Source organism: Medicago sativa, chromosome 3, assembly GCF_051527215.1.
Source record: "Medicago sativa cultivar Bolivia chromosome 3, Bolivia_mono, whole genome shotgun sequence".
NCBI classification, from domain to species: domain Eukaryota; kingdom Viridiplantae; phylum Streptophyta; class Magnoliopsida; order Fabales; family Fabaceae; genus Medicago; species Medicago sativa.
In genome coordinates this window covers 63,439,215-63,458,214 of record NC_140751.1, presented here as the reverse complement: position 1 = coordinate 63,458,214, position 19,000 = coordinate 63,439,215, and the positions used below count along the sequence as shown (strand labels likewise).

General features: G+C 32.0%; 2 protein-coding genes across 3 annotated transcripts; one reads left to right on the top strand and one right to left on the bottom strand.

Moving 5' to 3' along the window:
• Positions 1-449: 449 nt before the first annotated feature.
• Positions 450-5,610, top strand: LOC146939062 (asparagine synthetase, nodule [glutamine-hydrolyzing]). The gene is made up of 13 exons (XM_085752861.1): positions 450-698; positions 1,939-2,077; positions 2,184-2,279; positions 2,384-2,525; positions 2,619-2,812; positions 2,940-3,101; positions 3,229-3,309; positions 3,916-4,137; positions 4,243-4,377; positions 4,467-4,547; positions 4,642-4,728; positions 4,822-4,929; positions 5,086-5,610. Exons 1-13 carry the CDS (start codon positions 619-621, stop codon positions 5,317-5,319), a joined length of 1,761 nt encoding a protein of 586 aa, XP_085608987.1. The 5' UTR covers positions 450-618; the 3' UTR covers positions 5,320-5,610.
• A 1,127-nt stretch (positions 5,611-6,737) lies between these two features.
• Positions 6,738-10,668, bottom strand: PMR5 (Pmr5/Cas1p GDSL/SGNH-like acyl-esterase family protein (DUF828)). 2 transcript variants are annotated; one of them, XM_085752858.1, is made up of 5 exons: positions 10,038-10,668; positions 9,772-9,943; positions 9,030-9,208; positions 8,629-8,787; positions 6,738-7,300 (listed from the first exon to the last, which is right to left on the bottom strand). In XM_085752858.1, exons 1-5 carry the CDS (start codon positions 10,325-10,327, stop codon positions 6,964-6,966), a joined length of 1,137 nt encoding a protein of 378 aa, XP_085608984.1. In that variant the 5' UTR covers positions 10,328-10,668; the 3' UTR covers positions 6,738-6,963. The 2 variants fall into 2 exon arrangements, with proteins under 2 accessions (XP_085608984.1, XP_085608985.1); XM_085752859.1 differs by having other exon boundaries at positions 9,772-9,957; positions 10,038-10,627.
• Between the last annotated feature and the right edge of the window lie 8,332 nt (positions 10,669-19,000).

Here is a 19,000-nt window from a genome sequence, read left to right as displayed (position 1 = left end):
AATATCAATTTTACTTTACGTGATTGAATAAATAACATTTTGAACAAAAAAACACGAACAATAATTTTAGTAAAAAACAAGGGTCTTACTAACAAATATGGTTGAGACACTCTTTGATAATCCAAAATAAATGAGTATTTTTTTTTGAAAATATCAAATATCTTAATTTCTAATACATTAAGTATACCCATTTTCATATATACTTATGACTTATAGACCTTAAAAAATAGCCCAAGAACAATCTTTATAATTTTTCTAAACTTAAAACTAAATTGAAGAAAATTAATAAGGCGACAAAAATATCCCATAGCAAACCACGTCACACCACGTAGCAGTGGTCCCTACATCGAGTCACCGCCACCAACCGGTTCCCGGTTACCAACATTCCCAAAGCCAAAACGACACCGTTTAGCACCCACCTTACGCATATAAATACGTGTACTTAACTCATCGTATCTCAACCATTCTACGTGTTGGTTATTCCACACTCTTTGCACCTTGTTTTTCGTGTCTTCTTCTTTTCTTTATTATCCTCTCTTCACATTTTATCCAATCCTTTTTTTTCTTTGTCTCTTCAAACAAAAACCCTTATAGAAACTATTGTCTTTGATCATCACAATGTGTGGTATACTTGCTGTACTTGGTTGCTCTGATGACTCACAAGCTAAGAGGGTTCGCATCCTTGAGCTTTCTCGCAGGCAATTATTCTTCTCATTTTCATGCATACATATATATCTTATATTTCTTTTATATAAATACCCTTTAGGTTAACTTTGATATTTGTATTCAAAGTTTCTTGTTTTGCATGTTTTATCATCCATGATCAAACACTTATTTACCTAGAGTTTTTTATTTTTTATTTTTTGTATTTTTGTGGTTTACAAGCTCATGGGAGTGGTTGTCCTTTGATATCAAGGATTAATATTCTTATTTTTTAAAATTTGACATGAAGTTTTTATTATATTAAGAATTGAGTGATGAGGACGAGGAATGAAAGAATGGAAGTTCAAAATATTTTAGTTTTAAGAGGGTATAATTATTTTTAGCATGTAGTTGCTAAAAATACTAATTAATACATATATGGATATAATATAATATGATATTTATATTATTATAAGTAAATATGATAAGTGATATACAACTAAAAGATACTAGAAAAATCACCAAAATGGTGCTGCTTATTATTTGTTTCCTCGTATTAAATGTCATAGTGATGTCTAGTTTCTACTAGTCCATCCAATATTTTGCAATTGAAAAAAATAAAAACCATCAAATATTTTAAAGAGAATTATATGTAAGAGTTGAAAATATAATTATCCATTTAAATTGGGCCCCAATGCTTATCTTTCAGTTGTAGCTTGTAACTAGTAACTAGTAGTTAGTTTAGGATAAACATACTTGACTTTGACAAGGTGAGTACACAACTACACCCTCCGGTCACTAATATAAGCAAAAATTCACTTTTTAGGTTCATTCAATTAATGATGTATGTAGTCTATAATAAAGACTACATACATCATTAATTGAATGAACCTAAAAAGTGGATTTTTGCTTATATTAGTGACCGGAGGGTGTATGACACATTACATAATTTTAGCTTATTGAGAATAAACAAAAATAAGACATGGGGTCCACATGTTGTTATGATGCAATAATTGGTTCGGCAATTAACCCAACAAAATCAACGAACAAGAGATAAAATTAATTTATTTTCTTCAAAAAAAAAAAAGAGATAAAATTAATTTGTCCTACATGTGGAATTTTTATTTTAATAAATCACGTGGGAATTTTTAATTGCCCATTCATATACATAAAGTCCAATTAGAATCACTACCAAAAAAGTCCAATTAGAATAATAATCAATAAGTAACTTTGGTTAATTTGATAAGTAATTTGATTGATCATATATTAATATTTATGCATATGATGATGTCACAGATTGAAGCACCGTGGTCCAGACTGGAGTGGGCTCCACCAACATGGTGATAACTATTTGGCTCATCAAAGGTTAGCCATTGTTGATCCTGCTTCTGGTGATCAACCTCTCTTCAATGAAGACAAATCTATTATTGTCACGGTAATAATTAACCCTTGTAATAATATTCTATAGTTTATTACATTTTTTATATGCTATATAGTATAATAAAGTGGCAGTAACAAATAAATTTTATCATAAAATTCAGGTGAATGGAGAGATCTACAATCATGAAGACCTCAGGAAACAATTGCCTAATCACAAATTCCGTACACAATGTGACTGTGATGTTATTGCACACCTGGTTAGTATGTCGCGGTCTAGATTGCGGTCGCGCGGACCTTTATTTAAAACATTGCTAATTATTGTACCATTAATGTTATTGATTTTGGTAATTTTTGTTGTTAGTATGAAGAGTATGGAGAAAATTTTGTGGACATGTTGGATGGTATCTTTTCATTTGTTCTGCTGGATACTCGTGACAACAGTTTCATTGTTGCAAGGGATGCTATAGGTGTCACTTCCTTGTACATTGGTTGGGGACTAGATGGTAATTAGAACGAGTTCATTTGTTCAATTCGTAACTATAGAGCGAAAGATTTGAATAATTTGTGACAAGTTTGGCACGTTTTTGTTATTGTAGGTTCTGTTTGGATTGCATCAGAATTAAAAGGGCTGAATGATGAATGTGAACATTTTGAAGTTTTTCCACCTGGTCATTTGTACTCGAGCAAAGACCGGGAGTTTCGTAGATGGTACAATCCTCCATGGTTCAATGAGGCAATTATTCCAACAACCCCTTATGATCCTCTAGTTTTGAGGAATGCCTTTGAGAAGGCAAGACTCAAAAACAAATTGACCAAGAGTTTATAAAGCGCTTAGACAATTCTCACATTTTTAAGTCGGTTCTGTAAGGTCGAGTTAGACTCAGTATAGCTAATAGGATTGATATGTTTGATTACAGGCTGTGATAAAAAGGTTGATGACTGATGTGCCGTTCGGTGTTTTACTATCTGGAGGTTTGGATTCTTCATTGGTTGCAGCAGTTACTGCTAGATACCTGGCCGGCACAAAAGCTGCTAAGCAATGGGGAGCTAAATTACACTCATTCTGTGTAGGGCTTAAGGTATGCATCTATTCTAATTATGAATGAAAAATCAATTTTAGTGGATTATTAAAAAAAATCGATGGAAAAAAACATTCATTTAAGGTTGTTTAATTGCTTTAATCTTTATTTATGGTATGTTGATTAGGGTGCACCTGACCTTAAGGCTGGAAGAGAAGTAGCAGACTTTTTAGGAACTGTCCATCATGAATTTCAGTTTACTATTCAGGTATATAATCTGCTTCAAATATTACTTTTCTGCTCATAATTGCGAAAAGTTGCGGTCAAATAGGGCTGATGCGACTTTCATTATAATCGCATACAGACTTTATAAAAACCAATGTCGCAGTCTTTATTGTGGTCGCAAATCTACTTGAAATAGTACTTGTCTACTCAAAATTGCAAAAAGTTGCGGTCTAATAGGGTTGATGCGACTTTGATGATAATCGCATGCAGACATCAAAAACCTTGGTGTCGCTCAGAATTTATGTCACAAATCAACTTGAAATAGTACTTGTCTGCTCAAAATTACGAAAAGTTGCTGTCAAATAGGGCTGATGCGACTTTGATAATATTTGCATGCAGACATCAAAAACATTGATGTCACAGTCTGAATTTGGGTCGCAAATCTACTTCAAATAGTACTTGTCTGCTCAAAATTGCGAAAAGTTGCAGTCAAATAGGGCTGATGCGACTTTGATCATAATCGCACGCTGACATCAAAATACTTGAAGTCACAGTCTAGATTGCGGTCGCACATTTTTATAATATCATAGGGGGCAAACAAAATTATGATTCATTATTTAATTTTATTTTATTTTTGTGGTGTATGTAGGATGGCATAGATGCAATTGAGGATGTCATTTATCATACAGAAACATATGATGTAACCACAATCAGGGCAGCAACACCTATGTTTCTGATGTCTCGAAAGATCAAATCATCAGGAGTCAAATGGGTGATTTCTGGAGAAGGATCTGATGAGATTTTTGGAGGGTATTTGTATTTCCATAAGGCACCAAACAAAGAAGAGTTTCACCAAGAAACATGCCGCAAGGTAATAGACCTACATCACATCGCTCATGTTTGAAGGGAAAAAATGAAGTTGTCGAAGTAAATTTTTTTGATACGATTAGATAATTTTCTTTTTTCTTGAATGCAGATCAAAGCTCTTCATAGGTATGACTGTTTGAGAGCAAATAAATCAACATATGCATGGGGTCTAGAAGCTAGAGTACCATTTTTGGACAAGGATTTCATAAAAGTTGCAATGGACATTGATCCCGAGTACAAAATGGTAATGATACATGAATACAAAAAATGTTGCTATGAAACATTACCTAAAGATGTAACATTTTATTAAATGTTTTTATTCAATTTTTTCAGATAAAACATGAAGAAGGAAGAATCGAGAAATGGATACTAAGGAAGGCTTTTGACGATGAAGAAAATCCTTATCTGCCTAAGGTACTCTACTCTACTTTTCCATTTGCTACAATTTATGTCGATAATTTGCAAAGAGCTTGTCAAACTAATATCTTATAAATTTAATTTCATGCAGCACATTTTATATAGGCAGAAGGAACAGTTCAGTGATGGAGTTGGCTATGGTTGGATTGATGGTATTAAGGACCATGCTGCAAAACATGTAAACATAAATCCAACATTTTCTTTCCAATTTCATTTTACTTTTGTTGTAAGTCATGTCGCTAATAATTCGTTCTTGAATTTTTTCGTATAGGTCACTGATAGAATGATGCTCAATGCTTCTCACATCTTTCCTTTCAACACTCCACTTACCAAAGAAGCATATTACTATAGAATGATCTTTGAGAGGTCTTTCCCTCAGGTAACTTAATCAATCAAATCTTGATTTGTCACCAAGCGACATTGTTATAAAAATAGCTTATACAGAAGAACTTATATGATAAGCGCTTAATTAAGTTGTTTATCCCAACATAACCTTAATAAAGGCCTAATCAAATCTCTGTGTTTCGATTTGTAGAACTCGGCAAGACTAACGGTTCCTGGAGGAGCTAGTGTTGCATGTAGCACAGAGAAAGCTATTGAGTGGGATGCTTCTTGGTCAAGCAACCTTGATCCATCTGGAAGAGCAGCATTTGGAGTTCATAATTCAGCTTATGAAAACCAAGTCAACTCAGTTGCCAAAACTGTAGAGCCAGAGAAGATTATACCAAAGATGGAAATTTCTAATCTTGGAGTTGCCATTCAAAGCTAATATGAGACATGGCAAGGACTACTTGCCTAATAAAGCCAGAATATTATTATACTACATATAGTCAATAATTGCATAGAGGAAAAATTTGCCTGTTGTGTATTTTATCAAGGCAAAATGCTATGTTATGTATAAGGCTTTCTATTTAGCTGTATTTAAGTGCTGTGTCATCCACATCTAGTCTTTCTTTTAAATTGATGTGGTGATTTGAACACTATCATATTGTAATTTGGTTTTGTTTAAGAAATGTTGTGTATTATGTTAAATTTGAATGCAAGGTCCGCTATTTGAATACTGCTTATGACCAATATATTTTTAGCTAGATGAAGCATCAAGCATATTCTACATGCCATAGCAAACAAAAAGAAAATGATCATAGACATAAATATTATACTCTCAAAATTAATCTTATCAGCAGCAATGCTCTAAAAGGTTCTGTCAAGGAAAAAAACAATGCTCTAAAAGGATGTCACACTCATTAAAAGGGGGGAAAAAAATTCACCCTCCTATTTCTAATAAAACTACACATTTCAGAGAGTACCCTATAATCTATTCAGAAGTGTACTTTCAGATATCACAAAATATATGTTTCTTTTGTTTGTACATTCAAAATCATATTTGAGGTTGAGAAAGTTTTTCTCCATAAAACTTTCTGGCATATACCTTCATAACAATAGATAGTGAGACTAATAAAACTCATTTAATACGGAGCACTCATAACTATAGTTCTGAGAGGAACTTTTTACACCTCTGACCTCTCAAAGTCACTTATGAAGTACACATCCAAAAAAATCTGTTTAGTGTTTTCTAACGTTTTTTTTTTCTTTCTTTACGAAATACATTTTTGAAATCTTGTATCGTATTCTTAAAAACTTGGGTGAATAGAGCTGCTCTCATAATTTCTCAATCCACCCTCCAAAAACGCGGGGATTTACCAGAAGTATGCTTATGGCAAATGTGAGCACATAGAGGGTTTTGAAAAACTACCATGGACCCTTCTAGATTTGTGGTCATTAATCATTCATTCATTGGTATATTTGTTGTTGAAAAGGGAACTTCGAATTGGGAGGGTGATCCTCCTGGTGAACCGACTGTACCCCAAACCGACACAGGTGAACAAGTAGAGTATACTAGGGCGCTTGAGAGAACCATGTCAAAGGAACTCAGCAAAATGACCCCGTAACTTCGGGAGAAGGGGTGCTCTCCTATCTTTTGATTAGGAAAGCGGCACATACGAAGGGGTAGCAACTGTTTATTAAAAACACAGGACTCTGCTAAGTGGTAGCATAATTCATTATCTTTCTCTTAATGACACATTGGTAGATTTGCTCTTTTTTTTTTTCTTCAAAATATTATAATATAATTCATCAATCTTAGTATTTAGAGTGTATTTAACATGAAAAGTTAATTGAAGATGATGGTTAATCTCCAAAACGGGAGTAGTAATCCTAATTTTTGTAACGCACTTCGGAAATATGTCTTTACATCAATTCATTATCATAGATCTTAACATATGAATAATTGTGTTAAATGTTAAATAATTAGCTAGTGCATAAATGCATTGCCTACTTATAAAAGGAGCAACAACAAAATTAATGATAAATAATTGTGTTAACTAATTAATTAGCTAGTACTAAAACACAAAATTTAGTAGAACAATGTAGTATAGAACAATTCATTCCAAGTATCAGGTAAACCAGGAAGACACCAATGACTGCAATCTGAGTAAATAGGGTTAGCTCTTTGTTGAGGACTCAAATCACCACTATAAACTGAAGGGTGTGCATCTTTTCTAAATGCTGATAACATTGTAATGTCTAGAAGATAAACAGGGTAGTTCATTTCTCTAATCACCATGTCTATGACCTTCATTTGTTCTGGAAATACACCAGGGTATGCTGTGCCAGTGCTACTGATTGGTCCAGTTTCTCCGTAGCAATTCTTTGATGTTGCTGCTGTTACTCCAGAAGTCCATTCATTTGGGCTGCATATAATGACATTGAGTTTTAGCATAGCTTCTAAATAAATATAGACATATACTAGGTTAATCTCACAAAGTAACCGAGTTTGAGATCTATTTAAGAGTTTGAACTCTCTTCACAGATGTTTTTCTTCAGAAATATATTTAGTATATGTTCGGATTGGTGATGAGTTTGAAGAAATCACGGTGGTGCTGTGCTTTTGTTGAAGCTGTAAAGTGTAGTTTTTTGTTGAAATTATGGTGGGACAAGTACGACGTCAAACTCACTATCAATCCAAACATACAGCTGGAGTATCATAACATGTTTTAAACTTTGGAACACAACAATGTCACTTTTTTATGTGGTTTCACATCTATATTTTAATTTCAATGGACAATGCTAGTCACAATGGTAGAAAAGTTGTGATGATGAAACCACAAAACTACAAAAAAAAAATTCAGCAGTATTGGGCTGCAGACCAAGACACTCCCAATGTGCTAATACTGCTTAGTCACATTATAATAAACATTTTTTGGTCTTCCTCCATGTGACATTTAAATATATGTTTTATGAAATGGGTGGCTCGAGACCTCCACTTACAAATGTAATGTAGTACTAGTAAGTAGTTCATGGTAAAAATAAAGTGTATATATGTGTGTGTATATATAATGCATTTTATTTCACCGACATATTTATTTATTTTTGGTATTATATGATCCTGCACATGGAGAGCATAGTTCTCCAAATTGAGTCAGAATATCAAATTGTGGACAGGCAATAGAAATTGGTGAGCATTATGATATGCTATTGTGTTATGCTACTCATATAATACATTTATTACCAGCCCATACAAATGTTAGTGATAGAGATAGGGCTTGTGATTTGTGTGATAGAGATAGGACTAACACAACAAGCCCATGAATTTAAGCCTTGCGGCGTTTCTCTTTACGCCCCAAATATATCTCTAAGTCCCCCTAAATACATACTCCCGATAATTATTTACCGGATGTACAATTTTTTTTTTTTAAAACGTCTATCCGGTATATAACTATCGGATGTGTATTCAAGGAGACTTAGAAATATTAATGGGCCTAAAGAGAAACGTTCTAAGCCTTGAGACTCAAATTGCAATGAATCAAGAGAATGGGCCTCAAGCCCTTAAACGTAAATCATAGCAAATTAAATAATTTATAAACCAAATAAATTTCTAGGCTTAGGATGCTTTTCCAATTGAACAAACACAGTCAAAAAGCCTTAGACATCTTCCATAGCAATAATGTTTATAGTACAATAATGTATGAGAGAGAAATAAGGTCAAGACAGTAGAGAGAGAGAGAGTCAGAGTCCCTACTTGATATGTGATGGAGAAATTCCTAGGAAGAACACCTTGGTTCTGCTTTTATCAACCTTGCTGTCCACCCAATTAGCCCATGTTTTTAGACCCCTTTCCATTGCTGCTAAACGATCCATATCTTGGTAGAATTTTCCTCCTAATTCCATATAATCCCACCTGCACTTAAAAATAACCCCCAACAATCAAATTACTCTAATCCGATATGATAGGACACTGACGCGTATCCGACACCGGGACACATCTGATCTGAAAAATATTCGTGCTTACTAGGTAGGGATTAAAATGGTCAAAAAATATAAGGACTTAACTTAAAAGATCTGCAATCTTATAGGGACTGAAAATCTATTTAACTCTAAAATTTTTAATATAAGATAATTAAGGAAAAAACATTTGCCTACCCTTGAAGAGATCCTTCATGTGTCCACCAATGTCCAGAGTTAAAGGACAAGATATCAACATTCTTCCAAGCATCCCCATTTACATCTATCTCCTCCAGTTTCAAAACTCTCTTCCCTTGGACCACATCAACATCTACCAAAAAAGGAGCTTTATAAAATGAAAGGGTCACACCATAGTCCTGCACATACCATATCAAAACTCAGTCAAGAAAAGCTTTTGTGGCAGCTGTAAAATGTGACTTTTTATGCATACATCAACATGAACACTGATTTGCTTCCAGTTTGCATCAACTAGCCAAAGACATATATAAATGGCTTAATAGTACTATACTTTTGTGTCCCCATCAAAGACACCTTTTTTCCACTAGATACTAGCCCATTTAATTAAAAAATATTAATAACCTAACTCCCCCTGATTTTAAAGGAAATCAACAGAGGGTTAAACAACTTTACCTTTTCTTGTGAACAAAAATTGTTTTTTTGCCCTAAAATCCCAATTATAAAAATTGAAACTTTTTGAGAAAATATCTCGTAGGTCATTGTTATTATGATAGCAGGTGGTCCTACCAATCTTAAAAAAACTATGATATCATCTAAATATATGTAGATGGTCCTAACACAAGCCCACAAAACCGACTTATAAGATAATCACTGCCACCACTTATAAACATTTGTTTATGTCATATCACATGAATTAAATCTAATTTTGAGATGCATCTAGAAAATGTAAAAAAAAACTCACCAAGAATCCGAAGGTTGAGAGAGGCACTCCTCTAACAAGTTGTGTTTGTGTCTGAGGAACTTCATTATATATCATACAAATCAATGATTCCCATTGATTCCTCCCTAAAGAATCACCAACAAACATTATACTTTTTCCCTTCATTCCCATCAGAAACTGAACTCCATTGAACCTAACAACAAGAAGCTACAAAACCATTCAAAAAAAAAAACACCACAACACAAAAACACATAACAAAAAATACAAACTTTATGAATCTTTGTTACCTTGGAAGCTCACAGTTAAGTGGTCTCCATCTATATCTAAGGTAATCAGAATCAGGACGACCAAACATTTTACAGTTGAACTGTGGATCTATCATGGGACAGTTTGAAGATTGGTAAAAAGGGTAAGTGTCATCAGGAACCCATGTTCCTACAAACAATGCACATGTTGTTTGGTTGGCATGAATCATTGGTCTTTGATGGTGGAGATTGTTGTGGTGGTGTTTCAAACTGTATAGTATAGCTGAAGAAGCTATGTAGCATTGAAGGGTAAGTATGAAAAGAGTTAACATTGGAGAAGGTTACAGAGAAAAAAGTGTGAAGACAAAAGGTTATAGGGAAAGAGGGTTAAAGAGGAGGGATATTTGGACTGTTTTGAAAATTTATATTTATATTATATATAAAAATTGTTGAGTTTTTTGTTCTTGAGATTTGGTGTGTGTGGAAAAAAGATTTAGAAATTTTGTGTTTTGGTTTTGTGGATCATAACATGTGATGTGAGTATTGGATGGGAGGGATGGGAGCGAATGTGTTTATTTTGCGTCTGTCTCTACCACATGATATGAAGTTTGTGGTATGTGATTTTATTTTGTGTTTTTGGTAAAAAGCCACTTGCTTTTTATGTCGGAGAAGCAAAGATTCTTTAATGAGAGAGAACTTGACTAAGGAGAAGGGTATTTTGGGTGGGTCCTACAAAGTTGTGATTAGTAGTATTTCTTGGGAGGTGAAAGAAGATACAATAGGGAAGGTACTTGTGCTTATTTTAAATTGGTTTAAATTTACTTTTACCCCTTATTTTAATTGAATCTGCATTTTGCTTTTGAAGTTTAAATCTCGGTATTTTATCACTTCTATTTTGATTGAATATGAATTTTGCCCCTTCTTATTTTAAACTTGGAATTTCGATTTTTAAAATAGGAGGTGGCAAAATTCAAATTCAATCAAAATAGAGGAGGTAAAATTCATATTTTTAAACTAGAGGGCAAAATTCAGATTCAATCGAAATAAAAGGGGTAAAACTACATTTAAGCCTTTTAAATATGTTAGAATATTTTTAGAGTAAATTATGCTTTTTTTTTTTTTTTTGGTGAAGAGAGTAAATTATGCTTTCGAAATGTTTAAATTACGATATACTTTCTCTTATGTTATGATATATATTTTTCTCTTTTGAAAGTAAAAACCAAAATAAATTAACTCTTGTCATTTAAGAGATGAGTTTGAATTACAATCATATCTCCTAAAAAATACTTATGTACTACATTTTAATTTATTTTTACATTAATGATAATTTTACGACACCATTAAAAAAATTCATTTCTTTTTTATTTCAATCTCAATGATACAAAAAATATGTTAAACAGAATTATCAACATAAAAAAGTTCTGAAACTCTTTAATTAATCAAGGTACCATGAATGCTCCTTTAAAAATAAATAGACTAAATTCGTTAGCAAATGAAATAAGAGATAAATTGAAATGTTTTAAAATCAAAATTATGTGATTGAAAAGAAAAACTAATTTTTTTTTAAAAAAAAAGGAGAGAAGACTGGAAAAGTAAAGACTTAAATATGCAACTAGTCCCTGCAAATAGGGCGTTATTTGCTTTTGGTCCTTGCAACAAAAAAAAAAGTCATTGTAAGATTTTCTGTCTTTTAAAATAGTTCATGGACCCACCAAAGCGTTGAAGTAACATAGTTTGCCTATGTGACAGTTGCTGACTGTGCGACTTTTGCCACGTGATGCTACGTGGCTGTCCACGTAATATTAAATTTTAAAAATAATTAAAATTTTTGATAATTGTTTTTTGAAATTAAATTATAAATAAAAACTCTGAAACTATATTTAAAAAATCAAAGAACTGAAAATAAACTTAGAAATTAAAATTTAAAAAATCAGAAAAAATATTTTAAAATTTATGATAATTGTTTTTTGAAATCTGAATTTTTTGTTAGAAATTTAAATTTATTTTTTTGAAAAACAAAATCTGGAAAAAAAAATTGAAAATAAAATGTGAATTTTTTTCAAAAATTTAAATTAATTTTTTTTAAAGAAAATCTGAAATTATGATTTCAAAAAATAAAATAAAATCAACGTTTTTCAGATTATATAATTTTCAAAAATATTTTTTCATATTTTAATTTTAATTTTCAAGAATTTATATGCAGATTTTATAAAATTATATAATTTTTGAAATTCTATTTTCAGATTTTTTTATTTTTAAAAACAAATTTTATAATTTTTAAATTGTTTTTATTTTTTTAATTAATTGAAAAACCATGTCAACGCCACGTGCTCAAAGTTGCACAGTCGGTAACTGATACGGCAGCACCAAACTGACACTTCACACTTTAAGTGGGTCCAGAGATTTTTTTAAAAGAGAAAAAAATTGCAAGGACCTAATTAAAAAAAAAATTGCAAAGATCAAAAGTCAAACGAGTTATATTTGCAGGAATTAAATGTATAAGCCAAAAATAAAATATAGACTAAATATAAATTATTTAAATTTTATATTAAATTATTTAAATTTGTAGTTGTGATTGGGAATTGTGACCACACGGACAAAAAAGTTGAGGTTAAAGAAAATGGAGAAAGGGAGAAAGAAATAAAGAAAAAAAATGAGGGAGGGATGAAGATGTGAGAAGGATGAAGAGAATGTGAGGGGAAAGAGGGAGGGAGTACATTACATGACTACCCTTGTGAGACATAGCGTTGAGTGTGTATATGGTTGTTTATTAGTTCGATGAAAATGATGTTATTTGGAGTATAGATGAAAGGGATGAAACTATGGGTGGTGCTCATGGTTCAAGCAAAAAGTGAGGTATAGTAATGGGGTGTGGGAGTTATGGATTACTGACTACAAGTAACTCATGTGTTAAATATGTATGAAGTGAAGAGAGAAAAATGAAGGTGGTGTGTGTTTTGCTACTTCCCTTTTCTAATCTAACATTGTTCACAGCTATCCCCTCCCTCTTTTGTGGGTATATTTATACTCAAAAACTAGGTTAAAACCTTTGTTAGATGAGGAAGATATTAAAACTTGAAAAATGAAACACAACAAAATGTACCCTACTACTGATCAGTGGAGTTGGTGGGTTATGTTGTACTAGTGTTGGGAAGAGCAAATGATAAAAATAGAAAATCAAATGCTTTTTGATCTCCTAATGAATGAAGAAGGAAAATATATCCCAATACGAAGAAATGTGTTTTCTTTGTTGCTTCTTTTGTCAAGCTAAATTTGAAAATGGCCATGTGATAGAAATTTACGGTTTTCATACTTTTCCTTTATTGTTATTTATTTTTATTTTTAAAAAAAAGTTATGAATGCATAGAGATAGATGTTAGTGATGATGAGTCAAAACGAAAGAGCTAGATGAATAATCTTTGAATTTAGTTTATTTTTTCAGATTCTTTCATTTCCCAATATTTGTTTGCTGTATTTTTTGCTTTCCGGGTGCAATTTTTGTATGTTTTATCTGTGATCTATGAATTATTTATATTTGGGTTTTTAGTTGAAATTTAATGGTTTTTATCTCCATTAACCACTCAATTCTTAAAATATTCATGAATTATTTAATTTGTTTGTTCATGAATTGTTTTATCTGTGATCTATGAATTATTTAATTTGTTTGTTCATGTTAATTTTCTTTAAAAATATTCATGTGAACTTCGAACACTTCATCCCTCGCATTATATTATGTGATTTAGCAAATTTTCTTCTATTAACTATTTTTTTATAATAATGAGGGCTGAAACACGAAAACAAAAGAAAACTACAAAGCAATCAAATGAACTCAGCAATCCCCAAAATATCACTTAACAATAAATATCTACTAATTTGAGTCCATGGTTCATAAATCATTTTTTTTTTTTGTTGATAGAATTCTTTTAATAACTCCAATCATAGAGTTGCTAAAAAAAAAACTCTTAAGCATAGAGATAATGTCCTATTAAATACAAACTAAATCAACTTTGTTAACAAAAAAAAAAAAAACACACACAGACTAAATCAACAGGTATGGTAACATATTTTGAGTTACTTCCAATAACTAATTAATATAGTCATGCATCAAATATAATAATTTTGATAATTTAGGTGGGTAATAGGGTTGGTGTTTGTGGATACTTCCCTTCATAACTTGGTATTTTGAAAAGGATCGAGACGAGAGAACACTTGTTCTATGAGAGCATATATGGCCAAAAGGTCAATTGGTTTGTCACTTTCTTTGAAAGAAGAACCTTAGCCCTTTCCCACGAAAGAACACATCAATATTGATAGGGGAATTAGTCACTTTAGTCCCTGAATCGGAAGGGATTCGTCATTTTAGTCCCTGAATACAGATAAATTGCAAAATAGTCCCTGAATGTAGACTTTGTTAGTCAATTTAGTCCCTGAATGCAAACTTCGTTAGTCAATTTAGTCCCTGAATGTAGACTCCGTTAGTCACTTTAGTCCCTGAAATTGACCATGCAGGGACTGTTTTGCAATTTCTCTTCATTCAAGGACTAAAGTGACGAATCATCTCTCATTCAGGGACTAAAGTGACTAATTCCCCATATTGATAAGGTATATGTTCTTTTCTTTCCTTAGCTCACTGTTATCGAACATAATTGTATTATTATCTTCTGTTATTGTTGAACATTTAAGATGTTTAATTTCTTGACAAAAAAAAAAAAGAGATCTTTAATGCTCGTTTCCGGCAAAGATTCATTTATTTCTTAGGGTGTGTTTAGTTTGCACCACCAATAAGATTGGTCCAACTTAAACCATTTTTTTTTTCACCTGTAGATAAAATCACCCATCAAATCTTACTATGCACCATCCACACCAAATCCTATCCATAAAATATCTCTCTCTAATTCTCTCTTTTCTCTTTAACAATTTTATTCAATGTTTTTTTTTTTAAGAAAACAATTACGGTAACTGCTACGGAACCAAATCCATTGGACGTATTCTTCTTCATGTTGTTATTTTTCTACTCTTCTTCATGTTGTTATTTTTCTACAATCCAAAAAAATTTAGATTTCATTTATCTATAAATCTACAAGTTTAAACTTTTTTAATTCAAGGATTTTCCATTTTACAATGTTCTTAATTTTTTCAAAATAAAATCCATTAAAACTTTAGAGATTGTTCTAATCCATTGTTTTTGAGTTTCTAAGAAGTAAGAACAGACTTTAATCCAATAACTTTTTTATAAAAAAAACAGAAATCTAGAACCCTTTTCTTCTTCCTCTCATATTTCTATTGCTTTGAAACCCACACACATAAACACAACCAGAGAATAACAATTTGTAGATAATATGAGTGACACGAGGATTTTAAGGCAATAGAAATAGAAATGCATTTCTTAGTTGAAGAACAACGAAAGATGAAAGGAAGGATTTGTTTTTCATGTTGAAGATGAAAATTCATTTCTTAGTTTTCTAGATTTATGTTTTTTTAGTTGTGGTTGGTGATAATGATGATAAAGAGTTTTTGAGTTATTAGATCATGATGGTTGGTTTAGATTTAATTTTGCAAGTGTCTGATTTTAAATCCAGATTTGATTAATGATAATGAGAGAAATAATGGTTTAATTGGAAGTTGGAAGATGACCAGGGAGAGAGGACTCCAACAGTCCAATGAGATAAATAAAGTTTATGGATCATATTTGGTGTGGATGGTACATAGTAAGATTTGGTGATTGATCTAATCTAAATGTTAAAATAAATGGTCTAAGTTGGACCAATCTAATGGGTGGTGCAAGCTAAATGTCACCTATTTCTTACTCCCTCCGGTCACATATATAAGCAAAAAACAACTTTTTAGGTACATTGAATAACTAATGTATTTGACCTATAATTATGATCGAATACATTAGTTATTCAATGAACCTAAAAAGTTGTTTTTTGCTTATAAATGTGACCGGAGGGAGTATATTCATTGAATAACTTATCTAAAAATTTGTTTCTTAGATTAATTGAATAATCAATGTATTTACCAGTTATTGAATGAATTTGAAAAAATAAATTTGTATATCAGTTATTCAATGAATATAAGAAATAAATGGGAGGTTGAGACATAATCCTCAAACAGAGGTTTCTAAAACACATACCACCACCCTTGACCTTGCATATAGAAAGTTTCTCCCAAACTAACCATTTAATTCCTTTAAGCTTTGTTTGGGAGTTTGGAGGGGAGGGGAATGAAGGGCATTAGGGGGTCAAAAACTTAGAGGAAAATTGAGAAATCTCATTTTTTTTAAAGAGTGATATAAATTAATGTTTATGATTAATATATTTATAATTTTAAGAATATTATAACAACATATTAAATTTGAAGAATTCATATAAATCCTCCAAAACCCTCCTCCAACACAATTTTTTTAGTTCCCTCAAATGAGAAGGGTTTTATATTTTGAAGAAAAATAAGCCCCCCAAAACTCCTCCTTCCAATGTCCACTATTTCTTCCACTTACTCATTCCTTTTTTTTGTTTTTCAAACTCTCCCCTCCCCTACCTTCTCCTCCAAACTCGCAAACAAAATCTTAGTGTCTCCAAATTTCGTCCCCGCCAAAAAGAGTTCACCTTTCTTTCAGTTTCATCCCCAATAGAGGAGGGAATGAGAAAGATGGTCATTGCATAGTTAGAACTAGATTGTATGGCTCATTTGATAAGAACTTATCTTCTTACCTTTTATAGAGTCTTTCCTGACCAAGAGCTGAGTTTTTTTTCTCCAAATTACATCTTTGATATACTTGAAAGTCCTTTTCTTGTTCCGCTTATCATGGAAGGCCAAATACTTTCCAGTTCCAATATTTGTGTATACACTAGGATAGATGACAAGTTATCATGATTCTCTTGAAATGTATTTCTATTGAAAAATGCATCCTTTTTTTTTTAAGAAGCCAAAATGAGTTCTTTTAAAACACAAAAATATCTTAATCAACATAAGAAGTGCAAGGTGAGGAAATAAAGACCCTTGCTGTTTTCACAACCAATGTTTTCTAATAACACATGAAAATGACAAAAAAAAATCAGCAGTAGTTAACTACCGCCGGTTTTCTAGTTATAAACCAGCGGTAGTTAATTATCGCTGAGGTGTTTTTGGTCATTTCCATGTGTTATTAGGAAGTTTTCTATGTTAGAAAGGAAATTTTCAGAAACAAAAGTCATTACAAAGAGACAAACAAAGCGACAACCAACAAAACAAAAGCAACAAAAACAATAGCCAGGAAACAAAACAAAGTCACTAGTTAGATAAGATGACTGAAGCACTAAAGAGAACAGATCCACCAGAGATGAAAATCAAAAGCTTTTTTTTTGTTTTGTTTTTAGCTTGCAACCACCAAAAAAAATAGAAGCTTCATTTTGCTGGAGAATGCAAAAATTATTTTCTTTTCAAATAACCCAAACACAAGACAGTCAAATCAAATGTAGAGAAGGTCGACATTTTCTAGACTCTCCTCATAAGCTTTCAAATTGAGTAAGGTGATAAAAAAGAGTCATCAGACCTGCTTAGTGAATACTTAAACCAATGCAAAATGATAAATCAAACGCTGCCATCAAAATCACAACCCAAAAATAAGTGATTAACATTTTTCTCCACCCCGCAAGAACTGGAACAAACATTAGAGTTAGACGGTAGAATTCCATATCAGGTAAGATTGTCCTTCGTCGATATACGATTGTGAATAATCGCCCGAGATGTCATAACGATCAGTCGGCTCCACAACATGCATTGAAGAGGACTAATCCACCAAAGATTAAAAATCAAAAGCTAATTTAATTAATTTTTTAGCTTTCAACCACCAAAAAGATAAAAACTTCATTTTATCAAATAATTGATTCAGAGACGACTCATTTTGCTGAAAAATGCGACAACTATTTTCTTTTCAAATAACTCAAGCACAAGACATCCAAATCAAATGAAGAAACACAAACACAAGACAACGAAATCAAATGAAGAGAAGGTCGACATTTTCTAGACTAACCTCCTAAGCTTTCAAATTGAGTAAGGTGATCAGAAAGAGTCATCGAACATGCTTGATGAATACTTAACCAATGCAAAATAAGAAATCAAATTACCATCCAAATCACAACCCAAAAATCAGTGATTGACACTTCCCTCCATCCTGAAACCACTGGAACAAATATTAGAGTTAGACTGTAGAATTCAACATCATAGCAGATTGTCCTTCGTCGATATATGATTGTGTATACCCGCCAGGCAAGCAAAAAAACTCTTCGAAGGGGCATATTTATTCTAGACAACATCCGAGATGTCATAACGATCAGTCGGCTCCGCAACAGGCACTGAAGAGGACTAATCCACCAAAGATAAAAAAAAAATCAGAAGCTAAATTTTTTTGGTTTTTAGCTTTCAACCACGAAAAAGATAGAAGCTTCATTTCATCAAATAACTATTTGAGAGACAACTCATTTTGCTGAAAAATGCGACAAATTTTTCTTTTCAAATAACCCAAACACAAGACAGCCAAATCACATGAAAAGAAGGTCAACATTTTTTTAGACTCTCCTTCTAAGCTTTCAAATTGAGTAAGGTGATAAGAAAGAGTCATCGTACCTCCTTAGTAATACATAATGAGAAATCAATTGCTAACATTAAAATCACAACCCAAAAATAAGTGATTGACACTTTCCTTCATCCCGCAACCACTGGAACAAATATTAGAGTTAGACTGTAGAATTCCACATCAGAGCAGATTGTCCTTCATCGATATAAAATTGTGTATAATCGTCAGGTAAATAAAAAAACCTTCAAAAGGGCATATATTTATTCCAGACAACATCCGAGATATCATAATGATCGGTCAGCTCCAAAACATGCACTAAAGAGGACTAATACACCAAAGATAAAATAAAAAAAAAAATCAAAAGCTATATTTTTTTTATCTTTCAACCACAAAAAAAAAAAAAAAACAAACTTCATGTTATCACATAACTGATTCAGAGACGATTAATTTT

Bases quoted from the DNA above. Each gene is read 5' to 3' on its own strand.
- PMR5 (XM_085752858.1), bottom strand. From the start codon at position 10,327: ATGTTAACTCTTTTCATACTTACCCTTCAATGCTACATAGCTTCTTCA. The intron at 9,209-9,771 runs GTGAGTTTTTTT...TGGTATGTGCAG, and splicing joins TCTCAACCTTCGGATTCTTG to GACTATGGTGTGACCCTTTC. The intron at 8,788-9,029 runs GTAGGCAAATGT...TTTTAAGTGCAG, and splicing joins CATGAAGGATCTCTTCAAGG to GTGGGATTATATGGAATTAG.
- LOC146939062 (XM_085752861.1), top strand. From the start codon at position 619: ATGTGTGGTATACTTGCTGTACTTGGTTGCTCTGATGACTCACAAGCT. The intron at 2,078-2,183 runs GTAATAATTAAC...CATAAAATTCAG, and splicing joins ACAAATCTATTATTGTCACG to GTGAATGGAGAGATCTACAA. The intron at 3,102-3,228 runs GTATGCATCTAT...TATGTTGATTAG, and splicing joins CATTCTGTGTAGGGCTTAAG to GGTGCACCTGACCTTAAGGC.